This window comes from Penicillium canariense (assembly GCF_028826845.1).
Source record: "Penicillium canariense strain IBT 26290 chromosome Unknown utg000002l_segment0_segment0, whole genome shotgun sequence".
Classification (NCBI taxonomy): domain Eukaryota; kingdom Fungi; phylum Ascomycota; class Eurotiomycetes; order Eurotiales; family Aspergillaceae; genus Penicillium; species Penicillium canariense.
The window spans coordinates 797,608-821,405 of record NW_026622729.1 but is presented as its reverse complement, the minus strand read 5'-3'; the positions used below and the strand labels follow the sequence as shown (position 1 = coordinate 821,405).

The 23,798-nt window shown below is 54.8% G+C and overlaps 11 protein-coding genes across 11 annotated transcripts; 5 read left to right on the top strand and 6 right to left on the bottom strand.

The window, feature by feature from the left end:
- Nucleotides 1–258: 258 nt before the first annotated feature.
- On the bottom strand, nt 259–2,761 carry N7482_003499 (serine/threonine-protein kinase; the record flags this gene model as incomplete). Its single annotated transcript, XM_056685624.1, has 3 exons — nt 259–923; nt 1,052–1,576; nt 2,698–2,761. 3 exons carry the CDS (start codon nt 2,759–2,761, stop codon nt 259–261), a joined length of 1,254 nt encoding a protein of 417 aa, XP_056544366.1.
- A 230-nt stretch (nt 2,762–2,991) lies between these two features.
- Nucleotides 2,992–4,267, top strand: N7482_003498 (uncharacterized protein; the record flags this gene model as incomplete). The annotated part of the gene is made up of 5 exons (XM_056685623.1): nt 2,992–3,017; nt 3,154–3,187; nt 3,245–3,633; nt 3,786–3,918; nt 4,058–4,267. The coding sequence occupies 5 exons, from the start codon at nt 2,992–2,994 to the stop codon at nt 4,265–4,267; spliced, it is 792 nt and encodes a 263-aa protein (XP_056544365.1).
- A 2,223-nt stretch (nt 4,268–6,490) lies between these two features.
- N7482_003497 (putative serine/threonine protein kinase (Prp4)) lies at nt 6,491–8,994 on the bottom strand (the record flags this gene model as incomplete). Its single annotated transcript, XM_056685622.1, has 3 exons — nt 6,491–7,947; nt 8,014–8,234; nt 8,291–8,994. 3 exons carry the CDS (start codon nt 8,992–8,994, stop codon nt 6,491–6,493), a joined length of 2,382 nt encoding a protein of 793 aa, XP_056544364.1.
- Nucleotides 8,995–9,599: 605 nt separating this feature from the next.
- Nucleotides 9,600–9,860, top strand: N7482_003496 (uncharacterized protein; the record flags this gene model as incomplete). Its single annotated transcript, XM_056685621.1, has 2 exons — nt 9,600–9,702; nt 9,763–9,860. The coding sequence occupies 2 exons, from the start codon at nt 9,600–9,602 to the stop codon at nt 9,858–9,860; spliced, it is 201 nt and encodes a 66-aa protein (XP_056544363.1).
- Nucleotides 9,861–10,354: 494 nt separating this feature from the next.
- On the bottom strand, nt 10,355–11,906 carry N7482_003495 (uncharacterized protein; the record flags this gene model as incomplete). Its single annotated transcript, XM_056685620.1, has 2 exons — nt 10,355–11,711; nt 11,767–11,906. 2 exons carry the CDS (start codon nt 11,904–11,906, stop codon nt 10,355–10,357), a joined length of 1,497 nt encoding a protein of 498 aa, XP_056544362.1.
- An 876-nt stretch (nt 11,907–12,782) lies between these two features.
- Nucleotides 12,783–13,310, top strand: N7482_003494 (cytochrome b5-like heme/steroid binding domain-containing protein; the record flags this gene model as incomplete). Its single annotated transcript, XM_056685619.1, has 2 exons — nt 12,783–13,019; nt 13,080–13,310. The coding sequence occupies 2 exons, from the start codon at nt 12,783–12,785 to the stop codon at nt 13,308–13,310; spliced, it is 468 nt and encodes a 155-aa protein (XP_056544361.1).
- A 422-nt stretch (nt 13,311–13,732) lies between these two features.
- ish1 (double-strand break repair enhancer MSC1) lies at nt 13,733–15,548 on the bottom strand (the record flags this gene model as incomplete). The annotated part of the gene is made up of 5 exons (XM_056685618.1): nt 13,733–14,207; nt 14,263–15,042; nt 15,100–15,247; nt 15,310–15,360; nt 15,419–15,548. Coding segments are annotated over 5 exons (1,584 nt in total), but the record flags the coding sequence as incomplete, so codon positions are not given.
- Nucleotides 15,549–16,646: 1,098 nt separating this feature from the next.
- N7482_003492 (uncharacterized protein) lies at nt 16,647–17,717 on the top strand (the record flags this gene model as incomplete). The annotated part of the gene is made up of 1 exon (XM_056685617.1): nt 16,647–17,717. The coding sequence occupies one exon, from the start codon at nt 16,647–16,649 to the stop codon at nt 17,715–17,717; it is 1,071 nt and encodes a 356-aa protein (XP_056544359.1).
- A 980-nt stretch (nt 17,718–18,697) lies between these two features.
- N7482_003491 (PQ-loop repeat-containing protein) lies at nt 18,698–19,741 on the top strand (the record flags this gene model as incomplete). Its single annotated transcript, XM_056685616.1, has 3 exons — nt 18,698–18,765; nt 18,831–19,088; nt 19,147–19,741. 3 exons carry the CDS (start codon nt 18,698–18,700, stop codon nt 19,739–19,741), a joined length of 921 nt encoding a protein of 306 aa, XP_056544358.1.
- A 282-nt stretch (nt 19,742–20,023) lies between these two features.
- On the bottom strand, nt 20,024–20,997 carry N7482_003490 (nuclear transport factor 2 family protein; the record flags this gene model as incomplete). The annotated part of the gene is made up of 6 exons (XM_056685615.1): nt 20,024–20,140; nt 20,204–20,302; nt 20,391–20,462; nt 20,561–20,625; nt 20,783–20,800; nt 20,991–20,997. The coding sequence occupies 6 exons, from the start codon at nt 20,995–20,997 to the stop codon at nt 20,024–20,026; spliced, it is 378 nt and encodes a 125-aa protein (XP_056544357.1).
- A 288-nt stretch (nt 20,998–21,285) lies between these two features.
- N7482_003489 (uncharacterized protein) lies at nt 21,286–23,709 on the bottom strand (the record flags this gene model as incomplete). The annotated part of the gene is made up of 1 exon (XM_056685614.1): nt 21,286–23,709. The coding sequence occupies one exon, from the start codon at nt 23,707–23,709 to the stop codon at nt 21,286–21,288; it is 2,424 nt and encodes an 807-aa protein (XP_056544356.1).
- Nucleotides 23,710–23,798: the final 89 nt, after the last annotated feature.

The window sequence follows — 23,798 nt, the reverse complement described above, 5'->3', positions numbered from 1 at the left end:
CCAAAGAGAGCAAAGCTGGTGGCCGAGATCCAGGTATCCTCGGCAAACACTTTTTTTAGGTTGCGCAGCAGCTTTTGAAAAGAGATCCAAGTGGCAGAATAACCGAGATGCTCAAGCAAAGATTACTTTGGGGGCAAAAGTAAAAGGAAATCCAGCGGATCGGATGGAAAAACAAAGGCGTGAGGTCGTGTAGCTGCGTTAAAAAGGGAGGGGGAAGTCAAGAGAAGAGAGATCGTGATAATTCGTGGCCTCGCGCGTTCAGCAGACTTGGATCGGTGCGCCCGTGGCAAAGGCATCCACGGAGATGGGATGTTCCACGCAGATGGAGTGATGGAAGACGACCTTGCAGTCCGGCACCTGCTCCGAGACAACTGGAGACATACAGTTGTAGTCGGAATAGTCGGAATAATCCTCGGTGAGGGCCGACGTATCGGAAATCGCAGACTCGGAGAAGTCCGAGTAGTGCGAGGAATCTGAGGACGAGCCAGAGGGCTGGGCATGCATGGGCAATTGCTGATGATCCAGGTCCACGGGGATGGTGAAGGGATTCTGGGGTGAGACAAACAGGTCGGCGTGCGAGATCTGGTCCCAGGTGGGAACCGGGGTAGGCGGCGTCATGGACGACTCGGTGAACCGCGGGCAGTCCACAATCAGCTGGCGCAGCTCCGGAATGGTGATCCTCTTGGACGGGTCGCGCTCAAAGACGCGGCTCAGGATGCAGACCATCTCCGTGGACAGGGGCAAGATTGTCTTGAGGAAGAACGGATCCTTGAGATAGGCCCGGAATGTGGAATCCTCAAGCGAAGCACGCTTCCAGGGGTTGCGTCCGCAGGTCAGGTTGACGAGCATCACGCCCAGACTCCACACGTCATTGGCAGCGGAGGCGTAGCAGGACATGGGGCGCGGGTGGGATTGTTGGCATTCTGTGGTGTTTCGGGTAAATTAGGATGGTCGTTTCATCAGAAGGGGGATGAGACGGGCAAGGGACAAGGGACTTCCTAGTGGCAGAGTGGACTAAAACCAGACACCACATCGAGTGTCAAGAACTTACCGGGCGACATGTAGAAAGTGGAACCGCAGCCGAAGTCCGAGGTGAAATAATCCGTGGTCGCGAGGCCAAAGTCGGCGAGCTTGACAGTCATGCCCTGGTCCGTCACCAGGACGTTCTCCGGCTTGAGATCCCGGTGGTAAATCCCGAGCGAATGGCAAAACTGAACGGCATCCAGGAGCTGGAGGAAGACACGCTTGACCAAGGGGTCATTGCCAACAAAGTGGCCCTTGTCGGTGATGCTGGAAAACAGATCGCCCTCGGGGCAGAACTCCATCACGACGTAGGTACAATCCATGGAGTCCATAATGCGCACCAGGGAGACGACATGCGGGTGTTGGCTGGCCAGATGGTGCAGGCGAATCTCACGCTGTTGATACTTGAGCTGTCGGGGATCCAGCCCGGATTTGTTGAGGGCCTTGACGGCATAGCGGATGTGCGTGTGGATGTCCACGGCCGTGTACACCACGCCATAGGCGCCGACGCCGAGGATGCCGGTGAGTTCCAGCCGGTTGGCCAAGATGAATCCTAAACGATCCTCCGGAGCATAGCAGCGGGGGATGGGCGAGAGAGAGGGGGGTCGGAAGTTCGGTCGGAAACATGTTCTATATGTCCGGGGGATCTCCAGATATAAAATGGAAGCAAGGGAGAAAGGGAGAGGGGGAGAGAAGGAAGAAGTAGACGGGTGAGATCCCAAACGGTTTACTCCTGGGAATCGCTTCTCTCGTTGCACGTCACGTTGCTCTCCTGGAAACAACCGAGTGGCAAGTTCAAGTTCCAACGGATCGTGTGTCCAAAGGATCGATCAAGTCCAGGTGGTGGTGAAGGAGTCGCAACAGTGGTCGTAACAGTGATCGCAATAGTGGTCGTAGCAGTAGTAACAGTAACAGTTCACTGTAATCCAAGGCTTGTGGTTTTTAAAACGGTCCAAAAGTCCACGGCATTCAAAGGTAAGGATCCATTCCAAGGGATAGTCCGAACGGGGAGTTGATGGGATGATCCAGTTATGTTCCAGGCGGTCCAGAGAGGGAGAGCGGCGAAATAGTTCAGAAGGATCGAACAATAATCACACTCAACAGGAAGGGAAAGTATAATCAAAGGAGAGATGAAGCGTGAAGGGAGAGAAGGGAGGGGGTGGAGAGAGCAAAAGGAAGGATGAAGTATTCGAAGCAGGAGGAGAAGAAGTAGGCGAGGTCAGGAGTATAATGATGATTGTTTATGGGCCGACCGCAGGAGAGCGGAGGGGGATAAAAATAAAAGATCGATGATGCGGACGAGTGCGTGGAGATAGCCCCAACGGGCGGTTCCCCGTGCGGGACACTGGCGGCACCGGCTGCGCTGGCTGCAGTGGCGGTCCTTCATCCGGCTGACTGCAGGCCTGTCCACATGGCCACCTTTCCTTCCTTCCACGTCCTCTCTTGGTCCGGTTCTGTTCTCCTCTGGTCCAAGCGGTGTGCAGCCACCAACCCTTCCCTCAGTCGCTCACTAACTCGCAACTAACGCTCCTCTTCTGCCTGTCCGCCAATCACCCCCCGGCCTACCGTCGTCGTGCAGGCGCCACCTGCAGGCGCTGATTGGGTAAGGCCCAGGCCCGCACATAACGATCGACTGGCGTTGCAGACTGTCCGCGCCCCCCTATTTTCCTGAACTCTCCATGTCCTTGACCTGGACGGGACGCTCGCAAATCCGGACAGTGGCAATAACGGGAGTCATCTTCCACACGAGCTCGTAACACCACACCACCACGCCCTTGGGTGGATCCATCCACTCCTCCACTCAACTGCTTCTCCACTCCGGAGTCATCTCCCTCCCCCCCAACGCGCTCGATCCTCCCTCTTCCACCGCCACCTCAGCGGATCCATCATGGCCCCTCTGGCCCATCTAGCCCTTCGAGCCCACCGTGGTCCGTGTCCACCCACCACCCACCACCCACCGCCCACACCATGCTCCCAGCCCCGCAGGGTGCGTGGTAAGTGGATCGACTGAAATGAGGCGACAGTCTCGTCTCTGCTGCTGCGGCTGCTCCTCCCAATGATGATCCCACCAGCCTGTCCAGACTGTCCAGCCTGTTCCCCGCGTGGCCCGTTTCACCCATGGGTTCCAAGGGGCCGCGTTTGTTTGCAGCAGCTGGGCTACACCGTATGTTTGCCGACCTCCTATTAGTTAGCTCTTACACAGTCCCCTCGCTCTCTACAGGACCGGTGGATGATCCAGGTCGCCATGTCCCAACTCTATTCCCCTCCCGGCCCAGGCGAAAATGTCATCAAGTCAGGAGCATCAGAGCCCCAGCCAGAACCTGTGCCCGTGAACAGCCTGCCGGGATTCGGTGGCCCGCCTGCGAAGAGTGAGGCGATGAGGGAGGACCAGCTTGGGACCAACCAAATGGCTGGGGGGGCGTTCGTTTTCGAGAACGAGTGGATCCCCCGGCTTTGCACGCGCCCGGGACCCTGGCAGCTGAGCAGGCAATCATTGATTGGGGTCGACGGCGCACGGTGCACTGCCCTGGTCGACTCACAAAGTGAGTCGGAGTTGCACAGCGACCAGGCTGGCGCTTACGGGCCCGGGGGGGGGGGGTTCACTAGGTGGTGAGTGGTGACCACTGTGGCCACCTACGCTGTATGATGTGGTGGAGGCACCCTCCGTCTCGGTCTCCCCCAGTCGCTGTGTTGCTTTTGCGCCCTCACCGCTACCCGCGACTCGCCAGCGCATGTTACCAGTAGCTTTTCACAACCGGCAGGGTCATACAGTACATCAATCGAATCCAGGATGCTCCATCGCTTCTGCATGGCCCTGCCACCCGGCGGATAATCATCTGGGAAATGCTCGGCAAGGCTCCGTACTCCGTACATCCATCTCCATCCACAGCCGCAGTGAGATACGCTCTCGCTCTCCCTCTGCTCCCTCTCTCCCTTGCCCCAATGCGGACAATGGTGGGCTCCAGACCAGCGATCTATCCACCCACCCATCCCTGCTCCATCAACTCATTCTCATGATCACCCAGCCCTGCAGGTGGCTGAAGGCTTCCTGGGAGGGGGTAAGGCCGGGACTGCGCCCGAAGCACTTCAAACACCAGACCCACAAAATGAGCACCCCTCGACATCATCGAGAAATCGACAATCACCTCGCGACTCACGACCGAAGCCGTTGCCACTAGCGTGGGTGCCTCGGTGGCGATGGGGCCTTTTCGTTCTCGTCCTCCTCGACACGGCCGGGAGCTAGGCTCGATACGGACTCTCCTCCCGGCTGGGATGGATGACGGGGAATGGAGGATGGATGATGGGATGAACGGGCCCTGGGGGATCGCCGCCTTCCAGAAGGCTCCGCCCCGCACCACTCCCAAACCCCCCGTCCTGCTTCCTTCCTGTATCCTCTGTCCGACAATTTCTGGACGGCGCGAGCACAGCGGGAGCCTTCCTCTCGCAGACCCTCTCGCAGGACTCAGGACGGAGTTATACCTCCTCCGGTTATACATTGGGCGCCTGTAGCTATACAGCTCCGACTCACGTCAATCCCACTACAAAACTGGGCCCTGTACTCCGTCGACCGCGTCCAGCGCAATAATCATGCACGTACACAATCTCCATGCAAACTACACAATCCAACCCCCCTCCACTCTGCAGGACTTCTCCATTCCAACCAACCGGGTCCCTCGGCAGCCCGCCAACACCGTCTTCTTTGTCTGCCTCGCATCACATGCGCCTGAGGCCGACCAGTCCAATTAGTCCGTAGATGATGCGAGTGGCCAGCGGCCACGCAATTCGCAACCACCCAGCCAATCGGCTCGCATCCACGTCCAGAAATTCCTGGACGCCTCTTTCCACTCCGAAAGCAGCACATCAGGACGCAGGCCAGGCATCTGAGACATCTGATTTGCCCGATTATGCTGATCTTGAGTCCGATTATCATGTATCTTGGGACCCCTTCAACGACGCCCACTCCCCTCTCCCCAAAGCTAAAGGTGAAAACCATGAATCAAACCCTGTTCCAAGTTCCAGACCCATCTATTTCCGCTGCGGCGCACAGCAATGCCAGCTGAGGAAGGGGGATGAGGGTGAATTGGAGGAGAGGATGGATGGCGGGCACACGAGGAAAACCGGTCTTTGTGTGACGAGTCACCTCGAATCTTAACTTCGTCGAAACGATGGACGACGGGATTGGCCCCAGCGATCGGCGCGGCGGTTGCGGTTCCATGGCTCGTTGATGTCAGAGCTTCATCGAAAAGGAGTCGCGCCCGGGGGCCGGGCCTCGCCTCGCCTCGCCTCGCCTCGCCTCCCTTATCTACCTCCCCGGCACTCTCACATCCCCAGACGTGACTCGTTCAGAGCGAAGCAGGCGTGCAACAGCTATTGGCGTCGTGATCCATGGGCGCAGGCTGGGCATCTCGGAACTGAACTGGGGTCCTGCCTTGGTTCTGAACCCGGGTCCCAGGGATTGGCCCGGACCAGGACTGTCGCTAGCCTATTGTACCTTGTCCATCTCGTAGTAACCGTCGATTCCTCCGGTAAATCGGTCCTCGGCAGAGAGGGTTGTGTCTTGCAGTAGCGCCGATAGGCTCCGCCCAGCTATGTGCTTGCTGTGTATGCAAGCTACCGCCAACGCCTCCACTCGGGCCATGATGTATGTTGTGGGTGCGGCCAAGGGCGATGGATGCGCCACTTACACATGCATGGGACGAGAGGTGCAGGGTCTGAGACGGATTCGGATGGCGTTGAGATCGGGCGCTTGGGACGCTTGATTTGTGGCTTACTCGCCTGGCTGGAGTGGCTTACCTTGCCACCGGCGAGGCAGAATTGATATTCATCGTGATCACGCTAGGGGTTGCTTTCTGATACAGGAGCGTGGAGGTGGGCATTGAGCCGAGCCTGAGCCTGAGCCTGAGCCTGAGCCTGAATCTGGGTTGTGGCTCGGCCAACAGGTGGTGGATCTATCGTGTAGAGGTGATGTGATTTCTGCTGGGGTGGCTGGGAGATGGAGGGGTTTCGGCCGCGGTGGTGGTCGGTGGTGGTGATGAATGATCTCTCTGGTGGGAAATGAGACCGTATGCGCTTCCTCTATAGTAGACTGACCGCGTTAAATCAGATCCGAAGAGTAGTGCTCAAAGTATTTAATAACCAAACCCTAAGAACATCTAATTCTCTCCTGGCGGTTGGGGGTCTGGTCCTCGGCCTCTCACCAAAACTACAGAACTCCTGGGGATAAAGGCAGAATCCGAGTGACGCTACGAGGGGTACGAGGGGTTTGTAGTGTGAAAGAGTCCAATCAAGCGGTCAATTTCACTAATCAAGGAGATGTCTTGCTTCACTGGACCTTGCCTTCCAACAGGGACACCATGCATACTCGTTACAGGGGGACAGAATGGACGTCTTGAGAAGATGAACAGAAATGAGTATTTAAACCTGCCTCCCTAACTAAAACGCTGCCGTGAACGTCATCGGATAACCCCTATTTTCGCGTCAAGAAAGGATGTTTCAGCGCCTCAGTTGGCGTGCACCGCTTCTCGGGATTCAGACTCAGGCAGCGGTCGAGAAAGTCCACAAAAAGGGCCAAATCCTTGGCGTCGACATCCGACATACCCCGAGTCCCCTTGCCCATCAAGCGCGTCTTGAGATCCCGGGTCGGCTTTTTGAAATCCATAACGCGGGTCACGGGGCGGCCGGTGAGCTTGTCTTCTTCAAGGCTATGGAAATTGAGCATGTCGTCGAAGTGCAGGTGTGACAGGGATCCGCGACGGAGGACCTTAGGCGGGTATTTGCCACGGCACTCCATGATGGATTTGAGCATTTGGTTGTTGTTGCGACCCGTGAAGAGGATCTTTCCCGTGTACAGCTCGAAGAGGGTGCAACCGATGGACCACACGTCGATGGCATAATCGTACGGGATGCCGAGGATAATTTCCGGAGCTCGGTAGAAGCGGCTAACCAGGTAGGGGGTGATCTCATTCTCAGAGGCGGGAGATGCGGACCCCAAGTCACAGACTTTGAGGATGTTCCGCTGCTCGTTAACGAGGAGATTGTCGGGCTTGAGGTCTGCATGCAGGATGTTACACTTGCGCAGCAGACTGAGACCCAGGAACATCTGTTGAGCGTAGGCGCGGATGGCACGCAGGTTCAGCCCGACATCGCGGCCAAATTTCTTCAGCACCTCGCGAAGGTTCATGCTCAGGTTCTCGAACACCATACACAGATGGCCCTTGTGTTCGAAGTGGCGTATAAATTTGATGACATGTTTCTTGTCATCTGGGTCAGCCTCGTGCAGCTGCTCCAGGATTCCGATCTCTTTCATGCCAGCCTTACGCATGGTATCGTTTTGACGAATGATCTTGATGGCGACTAGGGTTCCGGTAGTCGAATCGCTGGCCCGCACCACAGAGGAGAACATGCCCTTGCCGAGATTTTGCTGGACATGGTAGCGGCCGTTGATTAACTCGCCAAGCCGAACATTGTAGTAGCCTTCCGGGTCATCCCAGTTGTCCATCATACTTATGTCTAGTTCCTGAGGTTGAGGCACAGCTGTGGCCGAAGCATGAGTGGGCTGCTCGTTCGTCGTGTCTTCAGCAAACATATCGTCATCGGCGTCCTCTGCAAACATGTCGTAAGGGTCTTTCGATTTTTGCGGAAGGGCAGCATCGGGGAGAAGAATGTCCTGCTTTGCCGTTTTGGTTTCATCATACGCAGCAGATGAGATATCCTCCCTTGTACTTTGAGCACCATCAAGCTTTAGTCTTTCCTCCTTCGTGTCAAACATTGGATTGTAATCTGCGGCAGAGGGCTCATCTTTCTCCGCTCCGTCTTCGGGAGCACTGAAATTGGCCAAGTCGGCATCTTGGCCAATTTTGAAATCAGGAAGTGTGTCTCCCATTTGCTCACTTGGCGTCTGTGCTGGCGAAAGCTGTGGGGATTCTGTGGAGATCAATCGACATACGTCAGCTTGTATGAGACAGTTTTGTCTGGGGTCATGAGACCTACCCGACGTATCTTTAGCACTTGTCAGCTCTGTGCCATTGGTCGATGAATCTGTCTCGCCGTCGGGAATGTGAAGAGCCTTAAGATGCATGGGAGTTGCTTGGCTTCGGTACTTCGCTCGAATGGCCTCGCGGCGCTTACGACGAGCCTCCAGAGCAGCTGCTTCGTCCATCGGCTCGGATGGCTGCGATTCTGATACTGGTTCTGACATAAGAGTATCTGCTCTGTAGAATTTGTTAGCCATAGGATCTTAGCACGCAATTCAGAAGTTGAAACATACTCATCGGAGAAATGGGCACGTTTTGGGGGAGCCTGCTGCACCTGATTCTTTCGTGTTTCAGCACCAAGCTTGGAATAACGAGCGACAGCTGGAGTCTTTCCTCGTTCGTTCACTACCTGTTCAGTGGATGGCCCATGCCTGGTATCCACCGGAGGATCCGGATCGTCGTACTGCTTTGGCTTTCTCACTTCACGATAGGGGGAGCGGCTGTGAGTACGCGCTCGCTTGTCCTTGCGTCGGTCGTAGTCATCAGTGTACCGCAAACCTCCGCCATAGCTTTCCTCGCGGTCATAGTCGTGGTACATTTTCTGTCGACGGGGAGGGGCGCCTCGCTCATATTGTCTATCGTCGTATCTCGACCCGAAACGTTGCGATGGTTCGTGCCGGGCGGGCCGGCTCTCGTGCTCATCATACACATCGTCACGTCTGCGCTTGTAGCCTCGGTTGTCCCGGTATGGCGAGCGCGATCGGGATCGGGATCTCGAGCGGGATCTCGTCCATGACCTGCGTCGGCGCGGCGATCTACTGCCTCTCAGAGACGCGGGAGGTCTGGGCGCAGACGAAGTACTAACTCTGGGGGGACGGTCAACGCTGGTGCCATTAAGAGGAGGTTTTGACGCAGTTGCCTTCGTCTCCGAACCTGATTCGATGATCTCACCCTCAGAAGGGGTCGACGGGGACCTCGATCGGTTGTGCGACGCCATGCTGCCGGCTGTCGCGTTGCCGAAGACGAATATCAACACCCAGAGGGAAACGACTTCTGTTTGTCTTCTCTTCTTGTATCTTATGCACTCTCTTCAGTCGGCCTTTGGAGGAGGCTTCGGTGAGAAACGCCTCAGTTAGCGTGAGCTCCAGAGACAAAAAAAACGAATCTTCGGGAATGTTTGAAAGTCCAACCGGCTTGAGAGGCCTGCCTTCACACCAAAGCCTTGCAACTTTGATTATCTTGGGCACATAACTTGGCTATAGGCAAGGTCTTGAAAGGGGGTGATGTGCACACGCAATGATTAACCGCGTACGCTCCGAGTCGATGGGGAAAGCAGAGACAGAGATGCGCTTGCAGGCCAAGCTGGCCGCGATAGCAGACTTTGTGCTATACCGCATCTGGCAGGCGGTAAGGGTCCCTCCGATAAGCGTACCCCGGGGATTATTTTTTTCATTTGCCATCGCATTCAAGTTCTCCCCAGACTCTCGTTCCCGTTCACCTCCCGATCACTCCTTCTCCCTTACCTTTGAACACTAATCAAAATGGGTGGTGCAAGCAGAGAAGGTTGGCAGTATCTCTCAGCCTCGCAAATATACCCCGCTAATGGACCCCGCAGGTGGCAAGGCCAAGCCCCTCAAGGCCGCGAAGAAGGAGAAGAAGGATTTGGACGAGGATGATCTCGCCCACCGGGAGAAGCTGAAGGCCGGTAGGTCCTCCTAGCAACCAAAACTTTATGCTACTCCCGCTAATCCTCAAATTTCGACAGATGCCAAGGCGAAGAAGGAAATGATGGAGGCCACCAAGGGCAAGCGGGGCCCCCTCAACACCGGCCAGCAGGGCATTAAGAAGTCTGGCAAAAAATAAGCGATCAGGATGGGACGATAGTCAGGCGCGGTTGACTCCCTGATACATATTGCGACTTTGCAGTCCACATTTACGACCCATACGAGCCATGTCCCAACGAGAGCGGAAACCATAGGCATTCTTCTACTTCAGCAAATGCATATAATTGCTGCGCTTTTTGATGTATCTCTGGCATAGATTGAGTTACACCAATGCCAAGCACTTTATAATAACCTTGCCAATGCTTTGCACTCTAATTTATGGATGCGTCGATGTTTTGAAAGGATATTCTAACGTCCATGCTTGATTATCAAACATAAAGAACATAGAAGCCCAGTAAGAAATGGAAGGGTATCGATGGCGGCTTCGCCCTGCGTGACAATTGAACGCTTCAGAAACGCCGCAGGGAATTAAACCACAGAAGCAAGGGAATTGACCGGGTCTATCCAAATCAAGATAAGGGGGAAAGACCAAAACCGTGGGTGGGAGCACTCCTAAGCTCCATGCCGCCCAACTCAGCTGGTGACACGCTTGACCCACAAATTACTGCCATCGCCATTGTTTTCCTGTTCGTCCAACCGTCTCCACGCTCGCGTGACTTTCATACCAAGTTCATGCTCCTCCCGCTTGATCTCCGCGATCTCGTTCTCGATACTCTGCACGCTCCTTTTGACCTCGGCCTTGGCGGCGAGATCATATGCAATAGCGTCGGGTTGAATCACCCGGGTCAACTCGTAGATCACCGTCTCCAGGTTGACCCTGCGTTTCGCGAGCTCATCGCGTCGGGTCTCTAGGGACTCGATGCGACCTACCGCATCCTTGGGGGCGTCGTCGGGCAGGGGCAGGTGTGCCAATGTTGGTTCCTGAGCGGCCTCCAAAGGAGTGGGCTTTCTTACTGGCTTCTTTGAGGTAGGCATCGAGGGAAGCGGGCGCTGGCGCGACATGATGGAAGAAGGGAGATCGTCCGTAGACTTGGAATCCAAGGTCAGGCTTGCGCGCGGGCTGTCATTCGGGCTGCCATTGGCACTACCGGTGCCCATGGCAGCATTGAGCGCGCCAAAGCGGCTCAAAAGCCGTTCAGACCGCATCGCGCTGTCTATTCCTGTGTCGAATTTGGGGTGTATTTCCTCTCGCCGAGGGCCCGTGTAGGTATCCTCGGTGGCCAGTCTCTCTGACAACGGCCTGGGTTGCCCGGCAGTGATAGTCGTCACGACCGTTGGCACGAATCCGAGATTAATTTGGGGTTGAGGACTCGCGTCTCTATTTCCGGACTGCTCTGCCAATGGAAACACACGTGGCGACGATCGATTTCGGGAATCCATTTGCGCGCGGGGCTCGTGCTTGGAGAAGCTGCTGAGCCGATGCCGCGCCTGCTCGAACTTCCTTTTGGGCTGCAGTTGTTCGCGACCCCAGTGCAGGAAGTTGGACGCGTGCGAACCGCTCGACTTTTGGAAGTTGGCATTGCGTGGCTCTACTGGGCCAGTTTTTCCGGCATTGCTTTCGGTTGGCTCATCTGCGTACGCATCCCCACGCGGGGGTTGCTCCTGACGATGGGGTGCGAATAGAACAGTTTTCGGTGCTGGTTCTGAGGATTCAGGCGGAGACAGCTTTGTATCAGTCGCATCTGGCGGAGGGGCAGCAATTCCAGAGCCTCCAGAACCCATTCGCCTATGGCGGAGGGCCCGCCCTGTCTCACTCTCGTCTATCGGCGAGACGCAAAAGCTGCTTCCGCTATCTCGCGGTCGAGGCCCCAGTTCAGGCGAAACAGCGGGGGATACATTGGCATATCGCTTGCTCTCATCGCTATGGCGCGACGCAGGCCGAGGCGCAGCGGGCGCGCTGGGCTCATTATGCAATGACGCGGCGGAGTCACTTGGAGATATATTAGAAACTTGATCGCAGGCGTGGGAGGTGATGAGGCACATACTTTGGCAGCGCAGGCAAGCCTTTGGCACACTTGCCTGCTCGCGTGGGATCCGCATAGACCACCGGCTTCTCTGACGTTTTATCCGCCGATGTGGGGTTGCCTATCGTTCGTCGTGATTTGAAGGGTCCTTTGGACCACATGTTGATCTTCAAAGGGGTTGCGATCCGGTCAATCGAGGCGATAGCGGATCGGCGATATGTTCGAAGGGGCGGCTACAGACTGTCCTTGCCCGCGCGCTGAGGTGGGAGAGGAAAAGAGGACAAAGGGCGATCAGGCCAGAATGGTCAGACAAATAAGCGCAACGGGTAATAGGCAAATAGGCAATAGGTATGTAATGAAGAAGCTGGACGATCTGACTGTTTACCACGGGAACAAAGCAGGCGCCCCGCCACACGTCAGAGATGAGCTGGAGGCTGGGTGGTGCATTGGAGGAGGAGGGAAGACTTGAAGAATGCGCCTGTGAAGACAGCATGGCATCACCATCCCTAAGTGGGTGGTGACAAATGAGATTGGGGCGTTTATCAAGTGGAGTTACTCAGTTGGAGCTTCCAAGGACTGGGCTGTGTTGCAAGGGGATCGAGCCCGTTTCATGTAGTCACTTAGGGCCTTCCCGTATCATGAAAGGGTGATACTATTAATAAAGTGACAACGGTCCATAGTTCTGAACACGTCCCACAATTATCGGCAGGCCATTCAAAGCATCGAATGAGCGAGAAAGCAAAAGCAGGAGAGCATCACGTGGAGGGGGATCGATGTCATTCTTCTCCGCGGCTTCCGAGCGATCCTCATCCGCCCGAGAAGCATCCTGGAACATTCTATTTTCTCACTCTGTTAGTATTCCATTACACTACTACCCTCTTCCTCCACCCCAAATGACTGCTCCTCGTAAGCTGGATGCTCAATCCTCATGAACGAACCCTGCTGACCCCATCCTTAAGAGAGCTCTGTGCCGCAACCTGAAGTGTTGGTGTCTCTTGCTCATCGGGGCCAGCAACGCAACTAACCCATCAATTAGCATGACTATCGCCACCCCCATCAACCTCACCCTCCTCTCTCTCGTCGGTGTGCTGCTGTACTGGCACTTCCGCCCCAAGCAGCCCACTACGCTCCCGCGCGCCCCCGCCCCGATCGTATTCCGCACCTATACCCCCAAGACACTGATCGAGTTCAACGGTGAGAATGACCGGCCGGTCTTCCTGGCAGTGCGGGGCCGTGTCTTCGATGTGTCCCCGGGTAGACACTTCTACGGTCCGGTAGGTGGATTGGGATGATTGACGGAGCTGGCTTGGATATAGTAGCTGACGAGGCGTTAGGGTGGCCCATACGAGAACTTCGCCGGTCGGGATGCCTCGCGCGGATTGGCTCACCAGAGCTTCGATGAGGATATGCTGACCAAGGATCTATCCGCGCCGTTGGATACGCTCGAGGATCTGGACGCCGACCCGCTTGAGAATTTGCAGTCGTGGGAGGAACGCTTCAACGAGAAGTACCTGGTAGTTGGAAAGCTGGTTGCCGAGGGTGACCCTGAGGCACCCGCGTCATGATCTGTCGACCTATAGCTCTTCGTGTTGTTGGTCGGACATGAGAGGGTGGAAATGAAAACACAAAAAGTTGGATGGGAAAGCTGTTGGAGTGGGGCCGTTGATCTTCACATAAATTCAAGCTTAATAGCTTAGGCCAAAAATTCATTTCGGATATATATTTTTAAGGCATTCCCAGCACGAATTGACAAATGTGCTACAGGGTTGTAAATGGGCTATCAAGCACCGATCCGGAACAGTTCATTTTAAGAAACTACTACTATTGACACAGCACGAAAAAAGCTAAAGCGCCCGAGGATAACATCGTCAGTAACCCTCCGCAAGATTCAGAAGTCATAAGCATCGTGTTCAGAACGTGATCATAGCAGAACGGAACCCCGTTCTACTTCTCTCAACATTCTTAATTTAGAAAAAGAGCTGAAGCTTTACAGCTCTCCCCGGAGACGATCGGTCTGCTCAGAGACCTTCTCACGGACCTTTTCGGCCGCCTCCTGGCCCTGTGCGCGGCCGCTGGAAGCTCCAATCTTGAGCTGGTCCAGGGCCCAGTACAAAGTCTCCATGACTTTGGCGTAGATGGTATCCTGTGGGTTGTTGGTGCCATACTTGAAGTAGGTGGCCTGACGCCGAGCAGCTGCGCGCAGCTCATTGATGCTCGACCCTTGGTAGACGGGGATGCCGTACGAGTCGAGATACTTCTTGAGATCGGAGTGGGACCAGCTGTCGAAGGTGGTTTGTTTGGTGGAGCCGGTCGCCTGGGCGATGTTCTTGGTGGCCGAGGCATACTGTTCGCCGCCAGCCTGAGAAGCCTTGACGTAGGAGTCTTTGGCATGCTTGATCAACTCTTCACGGGAAGCATCAGCCTTCTTTGCGGCCTTGGAGTTCATGGCAGAGAGGTATTTCCTGTCGTAACGCAGGTTAGATAAGTCTTCATAGCAGGTCTAGATTCCAGACTTACAGGAGATGTTCCTTGTCCCAGGTATCGAAGTTGTACTCGTTCCACCCACCAGCAGCCTTGTGCGCACTGGCGCGGACCTTGGCGAGGAGCTCATCGCGCTTGCCATGCTGGGGAACAGGAACGCCGCGAGCATCGAGGAAGGCCTTGAGGCGAGAGTCTGACCACGTCTTGATCGCGGCGTCGAACCCATCCTCCAACTTCAGCTTTGCATCGTCCGTGGCACGGGCGTACTGGTTTCCAGCCTTGGTAGTAGCGGCACCGAACGCCTCCGAGGCAGCGGAAGAAGCACTGGAGGCCTGATCGACAAGATAGGCGCGGTGTTTGCGGGCCAGAGCAATAAGCTCATTGCGCTTCGAGCCTTGGGGGACCTTCACGTTGTGTTCATCAAGGAATTCCTTCAGCTTGGAGTCGGACCATGCGTTGAACAGCTCTTCGCTCAAGGATGCTTGAGCGGCCTCGGCAGACGCCCGCGCGGATGCAGAGATGCTCTGTGCCTGTAGACTAGCAAGGCGAGAGTTACGTCGCACGGAGGCGATGAGCTTGTCACGGGTCGAGGGCTGAGGGACAGGCCATCCCCTCTCGTCAAGCCAACTTTTAAGATCAGACTCGGACCACTGCTCGTATAGCCAGTTGCCGGGGTAAGCCGCGGTTTCGCCAACCTTCTTCGCAACAGACTCATAGTTCTCGCGGGCGGTCTTGAGCAAGACGTCGCGCTTGCGGGGCTGGGGTGCCGGAATGCCGTGGCGATCAAGGAATGCCTTCAACTGAGAATCCGACCAACTGGCGACACGGTCAGCATTCAGCGGTTGGGGACCGCGAGAGGGACATCTTGCTTACCTGTCAAATATCCATTCCTTTGCGTGGTGCAATCCATCTCCGGCCTGTTCCGCAACGTGACCCAGGGGCTTCTGCACGCGGGTTTCCCAGTTGGACTTGACCAGATTCTCGAGATCCCGGCGGTCGGCAGGGGTAGGGTAGGGGATATCTATTGGGATTTGGTCAGTTTCCTGCACGTGTCGCGATCGTAAACAGAATCATCATCCATACCATGATCGGAGAGCCATCGTTCAAGCTCAGTTTCGTGCCATTTATTGTAGACTATGAGCCGATGACGTGAGTGTGGGGATCAGCGATCTAGACCGGAATTGCTACTAACCAGCTTTGCTCCACCAGCTCGAAGCTGCGACAGCGTCAGTGGTCGCAAGCAAGAGCACCAGGCCAGTGGCCAAATTAAATTTCATCCTGGCGGTTTCTCGTTCAGTGCAGCGTGGAAGTGCGTTGGGAAAGCTGAAGCATCAAGGATCACTCGTTAGTATGAGCTGTCACGAGCTTCTAGTAAGAGAAGAGAAGGGCAACACACCACCGACAGTCGAGTGAGGTTAACGAGGCAGAAGGGGGGCGCGCGCGACTAGTTCTTAAATATGAGAGCTCAGTCGCGTTCAAAGGGTGGTGCAGGCAGGGAAAAGCAAGCAGCAGGGATGATCGCGGAGTGACGTAGTTAGGGAATTTGCCTGGTTCCATGAGTGCATGATTCATCAAGGCCCATTCTTTACGGTACGGCATTGGCGTCATCTGAAGATCTTTCCTGTTCTACTTTGTTTGTTGCACGGGCAGAGCCTATGCATGTGGCTGGCCCTGCGGTGCCATGCAAGTTCAGGGTCTTTGCTCACCGAGTCCTCAGCTGTCACCGGGTTCTCTGCCGGAGTCGCCATCGCAAATGAGCTATATGTTTATTGTGGGGAAATGGGCTTCCTTCTTTATATCTGCTTTGGTACAACGGTTTTTAAATATTATTCTAGCTGATAACTTAGAATCGGGAGGTTATGAAAGCCCAGTCCCTGGCGTCGACAGCGGTCAACGCGACTGAACTGTGTCGAGTTCCGCTCTTGTCAGCCCACGATTCCAAGTTAGCATCCCATTCTCTGATCCCTGCCGACAAGCCTCCAGGGTATTAATGGGTATCACCTTTGAACTTCAAGCCCTAAATTGATCCAGGGGGCTCATCCCTTTGTATTGGGTTTGATTGCAACTCCCCCTTTTGTCCAGTTCTTGGCCGGAAGCCTGAGGCAGACATGTATACTTATCATCCAACCAATCAGCATCGTAAGTGCATAAAGTATGCCAATGAGTAAGCATTCATGATCCCCAAGCACAAAACTAAATGCGGCTCCCAAGCATCTCCGAATGCAGCGGTCCAATACACCCACGTAGTCAGCAAGTCGATCATTGCCAAGCGCAATTCATCTGGAGATGTTACATGGAGGAGGAAATTTCTTTAAGGACAGTCTGACAGTCAGACCTGAATGTCAATCCAGACTCATTTGCCCTCGGAAGTTTCCCTCCATATATACTTGACGTCGATGGCACCTGGTCAATAAGCCGCCATGGTTCAAACTGGGCACCGAGAGGATTTTATGAGCAAGAAGCTCTTTGCTTTTTGTCTCTTTTCAATTGGAATCACTATCTTCCTCCTGGTCGGCTCTCCAGCCCCGCCATCACCAGAGGAGCTCAATGATGCACCCGCACCAGGCCTTCGCCCGGTGACATACCATGGTCATCACGCCATCAGTATTTTCCTAGCTTCCCGATCCAACCAGGAAGACCGAAGTGACAACGAAGACGGATACTTTGTGAGTGTGCGGACGCTCATTTACCAGTTGCTCCATTCTCCAGACACCAAGCTTCAGAACCCAGTCCCCGTCGTGGTACTTGTGCCAAAGCATGTTAAGGAGAGCAAGGTTCAGACCCTGAGACATGATGGAGCTATCGTTGTGGAGGTTGAGGATGTCACACACAACACGCCCATTGCTGCTGAACGCTGGACTTCTATGGCAACAAAACTGCACATCTTCGATCCTGCCGTCGTGCCCTACGAGAAGGTTCTATTCATGGATGCAGATATGGTCTTGACCCGCCCCATCGACAAGATCTTCCAAGAATTCAGCACCGAGCTCAGCCCTATTACCAACACTACCCAAGCTGAAGCTGAGGTCGGCCCTCTTCCCGAGCAATACATTCTGGCAGCTTCTCCCGAATCACACCGGAAGGACCATACGTATCCGTTCCTCGACTCGGATCATACCGCGAGCACATTTAACAGTGGCTTGTTTATATATTCGCCCTCTGTGGAGATCTTCCAGTACTACATGACGCTTGTGGACCATCCTGAACTCTACTACACCGGCGTTCCAGATCAGGATCTTCTCAACTACGCGCACCGCTGGGGCGGGCCGATGGCGTGGAAGCGCCTGCACTGGTCCTGGTATATCAACGAGCCCAACGACAACGACTTTCAAGGCAAAATGGCCTTGCTGCATACCAAATGGTGGGAACAGGGAACTTCCATTTCCAAAGACGCCGTCGAGCAGTTTGCCTTTGCACGTAGGTGGGAAATGGAGGGATACTGGAAGGGCAGGAATGATAAGCGCAACACGCCCAAGTTTCGACGGCTCTAGCTCTGCGGATTGCTTTGATCTCATTTACTTTGACTCTGTATCTAGACGAGAGACATGCCATCGGGATCCACCCCAGTTCAAGAACCTAGGTCCATTCGTCAAAACCGAGACCCCATCGCACCTCGCAGCCAAGGAAGGAAGTCTGGGCATGGTCAAACTGCTTGTTTCCCACGGTACTAACTCGTAGCGTGAAGACTGCCGCAAGTCCACCCCGCTTCATATCGCAGCTTGCCTTGGCCATGGTGAGATGCTTCGGTTCATTACAGAGCGACCAGGATCCGGCATTTCAAGATTTCTTCACCTGTCAAGAATTGGGGAAACAAAGAAGGGGACGCATTAATTGTCCCCGCGGGCCAGATAGACTCTCGTCTGACCTACCTTGATCCTCGCAAACGTTAGAGATCAAATGTGTTCTCTATCAACTAGAAATGGAGATGGGGAAGTGGGTCCGCATACTTCACACTGGGCATCAATTGCGGATGACAGGAGAGCACTGTCGACAATTCATATGATAGTTTGGGATTTTGAATTTGCATGATTTGCCAAAAATCCACTCAACGGCTAGTCTATACGTACACTTATAGCTACAAGCATCCGTATCGATGCCCGGGAGTGGAGCCGCCCTGCGCGCCCAAGCCGCCAGGTACCCAACGCGGGTACAAATCGCGCCGTGGCGTTTATCGGTGCGGGGGCAGCCTGTCGACCTGCGAACCCCTTCTCCTTCTCCTTCTCCTTCTCCTCTTAGCTTCTTTCTACCATGATCAGAAACTCTCTCAACCACTATAACATGCAGCTATAAGAAACTCATCTTCATCGTGTGGGTTGCTGAATGTGATTGTGCTGGTCACCTGCTTGCTGTCACGAGTGCTTCAATCCAACCGAAAGCTCCAACGTCACCCCGTTCACCCGGAACCGCCGAACACCTCGACTGTGTCCATACTCAAGCCATAATAAAACTCGACGAATAACACGCAATCTTCATGGACCCCTCAACCCCATATTGCGGCGAGCTGGCCTCGCCCGGCTGGTTTCAGCCTGTGCTTTCTGTGTACGAACCTCGCCAGACCATAGCCATAACCCGGGAACAATCGTGGCACTGACGCAACCTTGCAGTTTGATCATCCTCGGCATCCTACTCTCCTACCTGCCCCAGCATATTCGCATCATTTCCCTACGAAGCTCCTTCGGCATCTCGCCTTACTTTATCCTCCTGGGCACAACATCCGGCACCTCCGCCTTTGCCAATATCCTTGTCTTCCCGAAGACCGCCGCGGATGTCGCCTGCTGCCAGGAGATTAGCGGGTTAGCCTGTTTCGCAGGGCTACTGGGTGTGTTCCAGATGGGCATGCAGTGGATCTGCTTTTTCTCGATGTAAGCGACGCCCTCTTTTCTAAAGTAGAACCCGTGGCGGTGGCTGACCGCAATCTAGCCTACTACTCTTCGTTATCTACTTCCCTCGAGCTACCTCTCCGACCGACCCAACCCATTCGGTACCCTCCACCTCAAACGGGCCTACATATCGCACTGCACTGGTTATCACTGCTATTTGTCTGCTGCATGCCCTCGCGACCGTCATCATCTCCGTCGCATTTGCAATCCGCCAACCTACCGCTCTCCATGCCTGGGCGAACTTCCTGGGAATCCTCGCCGCCATCTTGGCATCTATCCAGTACTTCCCGCAGATCTACACAACCTTCCGACTCGGCTGTGTTGGCAGCTTGAGCATCCCGATGATGTGCATACAGACGCCCGGAAGCTTGGTCTGGGCGGCAAGCTTAGCCGCTCGCGAGGGTGCGAAGGGCTGGAGTGTATGGGGCGTGCTGGTGGTTACCGCCTGCTTGCAAGGCACCCTCTTGGTGATGGCGATCTACTTTGAATACTTTGGACCCGACAGCAAGAGCAAAGCCGTGCATCAGGCCGACCAGAACGGTTCGGCCAACGGCGCCGCGGCGGAGAGACCCGAGCGAGAATCGATGCACGCAGAGCACCCCTCCGAAGAGACTCCACTGCTTCAGAGCCAGTGAGGACTAGATCACCATAACAAAGTAACGTTATCCAGTACCCAGCCCCCAGTTACCTGTTGCGTATATAGAGCGAAGACCTCCCAATAAACGAAGCACATGTCCAAATGAATTGTTTGATATTTTTTTTTTCATGGACCCAATGGGCCTGTAGCCTGTAGTACCGAATGACGTATATCTTTAAGTACGCCATCCGCAGGCACACACCCGGCCCCACTGCAAAATTGATATCCTTTCCCCCTCTCATCGCGTCGTAGCATTCAGTCTTCTTTATGTGATGGCGATTTATTCGACAGCGTAGATCAGGCGGAAGACGTCGTTAAGCACGAAGTAGCTGCCGGCACCGTCGGGCTGCAGCTTAAAGAGCTGGGTATAGTTCATGGGCTTCCGCTCCTCGTCGACCTGCATTGCGCCACACCTGGTTAGAAGAGCGTGTAGAATGTGGGTCGGGGCTCAATAACGTACCAAGAGAGCGCCAGTAACCAGGACGATGATGCCGTTGTCGCTGGAGGGCTGGGCGTCGAAGGTCGCGATCTGGTGACGCACCTGCTGGAAGGGCAAGCTCTGTTTATTGGGACCACATGTTAGCACCTCGCGTTGTCTTTGTGCGCATCCCCTGGTTGATTTTCTCGATATCTGTGGGGGTACCTACAGCCAGCTTCTCGGTGATAGCCGCAGCACCCTGCACGGAGCTAGTCTCGAAGGTGAGCATCGAGTTCTCACGCTATTAAGTTCCAAAGGTGTCATTAGTTTCAATTCCAAGGTGGGATGTTTCTTTCCCGTGTATTTGTGGGACATCCCTGAAACAGCGAGAGCACTTACGTAGAGAGGGGTCAGGCCGCTGCGGTTGGTGTCGAAGGCATTGTAATAGAACTCAACGAACTGCTCTGTTAGAGGGAAGAATCACAAGTCAGATTTTTTAGTCCCTCGATGTGTCTCATCGCCGTTGCAGAACGAGGATCCTCGCTGGGGCCAAGATTCGTGCCCGCGCCGGGCTGGTCTTGTGTGCGGCGCATCGGAGGTCGGGGTGGGGGGAGAACATACGAGCAATGCTGGTGAAGTCTGAAGCGTAACAAAATATTAGCGTTGTTCCATGATATGTCCATTTCCAATGAAATTAAATTGATCGGAGCGCCGGCTGATACAGCACGGCGCAATTGACCCAGGCGGGTTGACTTCGACCCAGGTACCTCGCCGAATGGAAGGGAGCCGGAGCTGGAGGAGTGAGATGGTAGCGTAGAGTAGGACTTACCGGTCATTTTGAAGAGAGAGGTCGAGAAGGTAGGGACGATGCGACTGTATAGAGACGAGGGCAAGAGCTGGGGGAGGGATGGTATTTGTTGACGCGGGAAGAGGGAAGAGGGACGAGGGAAGAGGGGATGTGTGGGGCACGAATTCTGCCACTGGTGCCTGGCTGCCTTATGATCGCCCAAGTCGAGCATGAATGTGTTGGTTGCGGCCAGCTTATCATCTACGCGGCTAATTGACTGGTGGGAATATGGTATCACTACAGTCATTGATATCTCTGCCTATTAGAGCCGGCCAGCTCACTCGGAGTCTGACGCAAACATGTCCTCAGCCTTGGGGCGTGGCCTGCGCGTGCGCTGCGATCCTGGCTCTTGATGCCCGGCTTCCTGCTCGGGCTGCGTGGACTGATCTAATGCTACCTGCTGTGCATCGCCACCATCCAGAGGTGGTCCGTCTTCTTCCATAGGTGCCCCATCATCGTCAGGCATCTCCAAGTCGCTATCTTCCATGGGGATCCCATCGATATCACTCATGGATTCATCTTCCAAATCATCGGCCGGCTTAGCTGCGGGATGGCCCTGGCTCTCAACTTTTGCAGGGCGATTGGGACCGGATTGTCCAGGTGCAGGATCATCATCAACGGTCTTCCATCGGCTCTTGCTCTTGGAAATCGCATTAGCAGCTTGTTCATCTTCCGCCTTCTCTTTCTCCTTTTGTAATTCTTCTTCGGTGAGTGGTGGTTGCTCAAGCATCTTGAGAAAATGCTCCTGGTTCGATGGCTGGAAGATGCTCCAGCCCTCCCAAAGATGGAGAAGAGTGCCCACGCTGCGCTTCCACTTTTCCGCCTTGAGTCTGCCCCAGTTCAGGTCTTTCTCAAGCCTACCAAGATGTTCGAAGATCTTGTGTGAGCGAAGCGCATTTTCAAACAATGACCGATATCGCCATCCTTTGGGAACCCCACTGGTGGCTGACGATGCAAGAATATCGGAGATGAGATAGAGCCCAACCAGTTTGGCTGGGGACATATCTATTCTCCCCTTGGAGGGGTTTGAGGTGTCTTTGTCACCGTCCTCCTGTCTTGCTGCATCTTTCTCTAGTTCTCGCTCGGGATTGGCTCCTGTGTATGCCAGTGGACGGAGAATATTCAGCACAATCATGTCGACAACTTCACGCGCGCCGGTGCCTGCGTGCTTGATCGCAAAGGCTGTGACTCGTGCAACATCACCCCGCCGGAGCTTGGCATGTGTGGTCGGTAGGCGAGCAAGGAGATGGGTGAGTTTGGCTTTTTGTAGAGGATTCATGTAGCCGAGGCCGTCGTTCTGAGCGGTGGCTCCCTCTGGAGGCGGCCCGCCCCCGAGATTCCGCCTCTCATATTCACCGTCAGATTGCTCCTCATCGGATGAATTGTAGTCATCCTCTGAGACAAACTCGTCAAGACGTGTGGTGTACTCAAACTTGATGTCCGTCTCTGGGGGCATCCAATTTGGCCCGCCTTCGAATACGAACGCCGACTTCTGGCTGCCGGCTTTGGTTTTGTTGCGCGCTCTTGGATTGGTAATAATTTGCCACAACTTCCAGCGATAGTAAACACCACCGGGGCTCCTTGAATCCCAAAGCCAGGCCCATTTTTCTTCCCTTTGCACCTCCGGTCGGCTCATAAGTAATGCCTCAAATTCAGGTCCATAGTTGAGGAGGTTTTCCAGAGTCTTGTGGATCAGCCTCAATTGCTTAATGTCTGGTGGTGCTTGCACTTCAACCTGTGCAGAGCCTCCAGCTCTTCCCAAATTGGGTCCATATGAATCTGGAGGAGCGAATCCTCCACGATGAGGCCCTGGGGGAGGAGCACGACTTAAACCTCGACCGAAGCTCGGTTGAATAGACTTTGCACCAAACGGAAGTGAACTGCCGGTGATCGCAGCAAGATTTGTCGGCATGTTTGAGCTGATTGCGGCAGAGGAGGGGCCAAGATCAATAGATAGGTAGTAGCCTCGACCAAGGTACTTTTTATCAAGCATGCTCTTGGCACTCTGTATATCCGAACGAGGAGTATCACTGGCGAAGGTGATGATGGCAGCTGCGGACTTTCGTTCGGTGGGTGACTGATTAGTTGGCCGGAGGATGTTCACATGGTCCACGGTCAGAAAGTCTGGAATTAATGACTTGAGCACCGAGGGGGATGTCCCCGGAGGTAGGGATGAGAGATACAGAGTAGACCTAGCTGCAGCCTTCTCTGCCTCTCTTGTATCAGTCCGGCGGTCGTCTTCATCCTCCGAGGGGTTGCGGAACGCCGAACGTGGGCCTGTTGGACCCGTGCCGGTATGATCGTACCCCAAAAGCCCTTGTATCGGATCCCGGTTGCGCGGCGAATATCCAAATCCTCTCTGGTTGCGAGTTGACGGTGGAGCTGTAGGAGGTTCCAAACTACCTGGACCACTATTCCGTTGAGCGGAGCTCGGGAAATGTCGCGACGGCCGCGCTCCTCCCAATCCACCGCCTCTGTTTCCAAATGCACTTGGTCGTCCATCTGAGACTCGGGGAACTGTCGATGTATCTTCCTCAAACGACTTGACAAAATCTTCGTAGACCGCGGCCGTCTCAGCCTTCTCCCGGGCGCGTTTAGCTTCAGCTTCAGCTTTCGCTTTCTCGAATGGTGACTTCTTGGTTAACGCGGAGGTTTTGGCGTCCACATCGAGGGAGCCCTTCCCCTTCGGATCGCCGGGCATATTGGGAAGAAAGTGCAGCTGCAGCAAGAGCGAACCAGCCTGCTGGCGTGGCGTGTTGAAGGAGGAAGCTGGAGAGTAGCCGAGTCCTC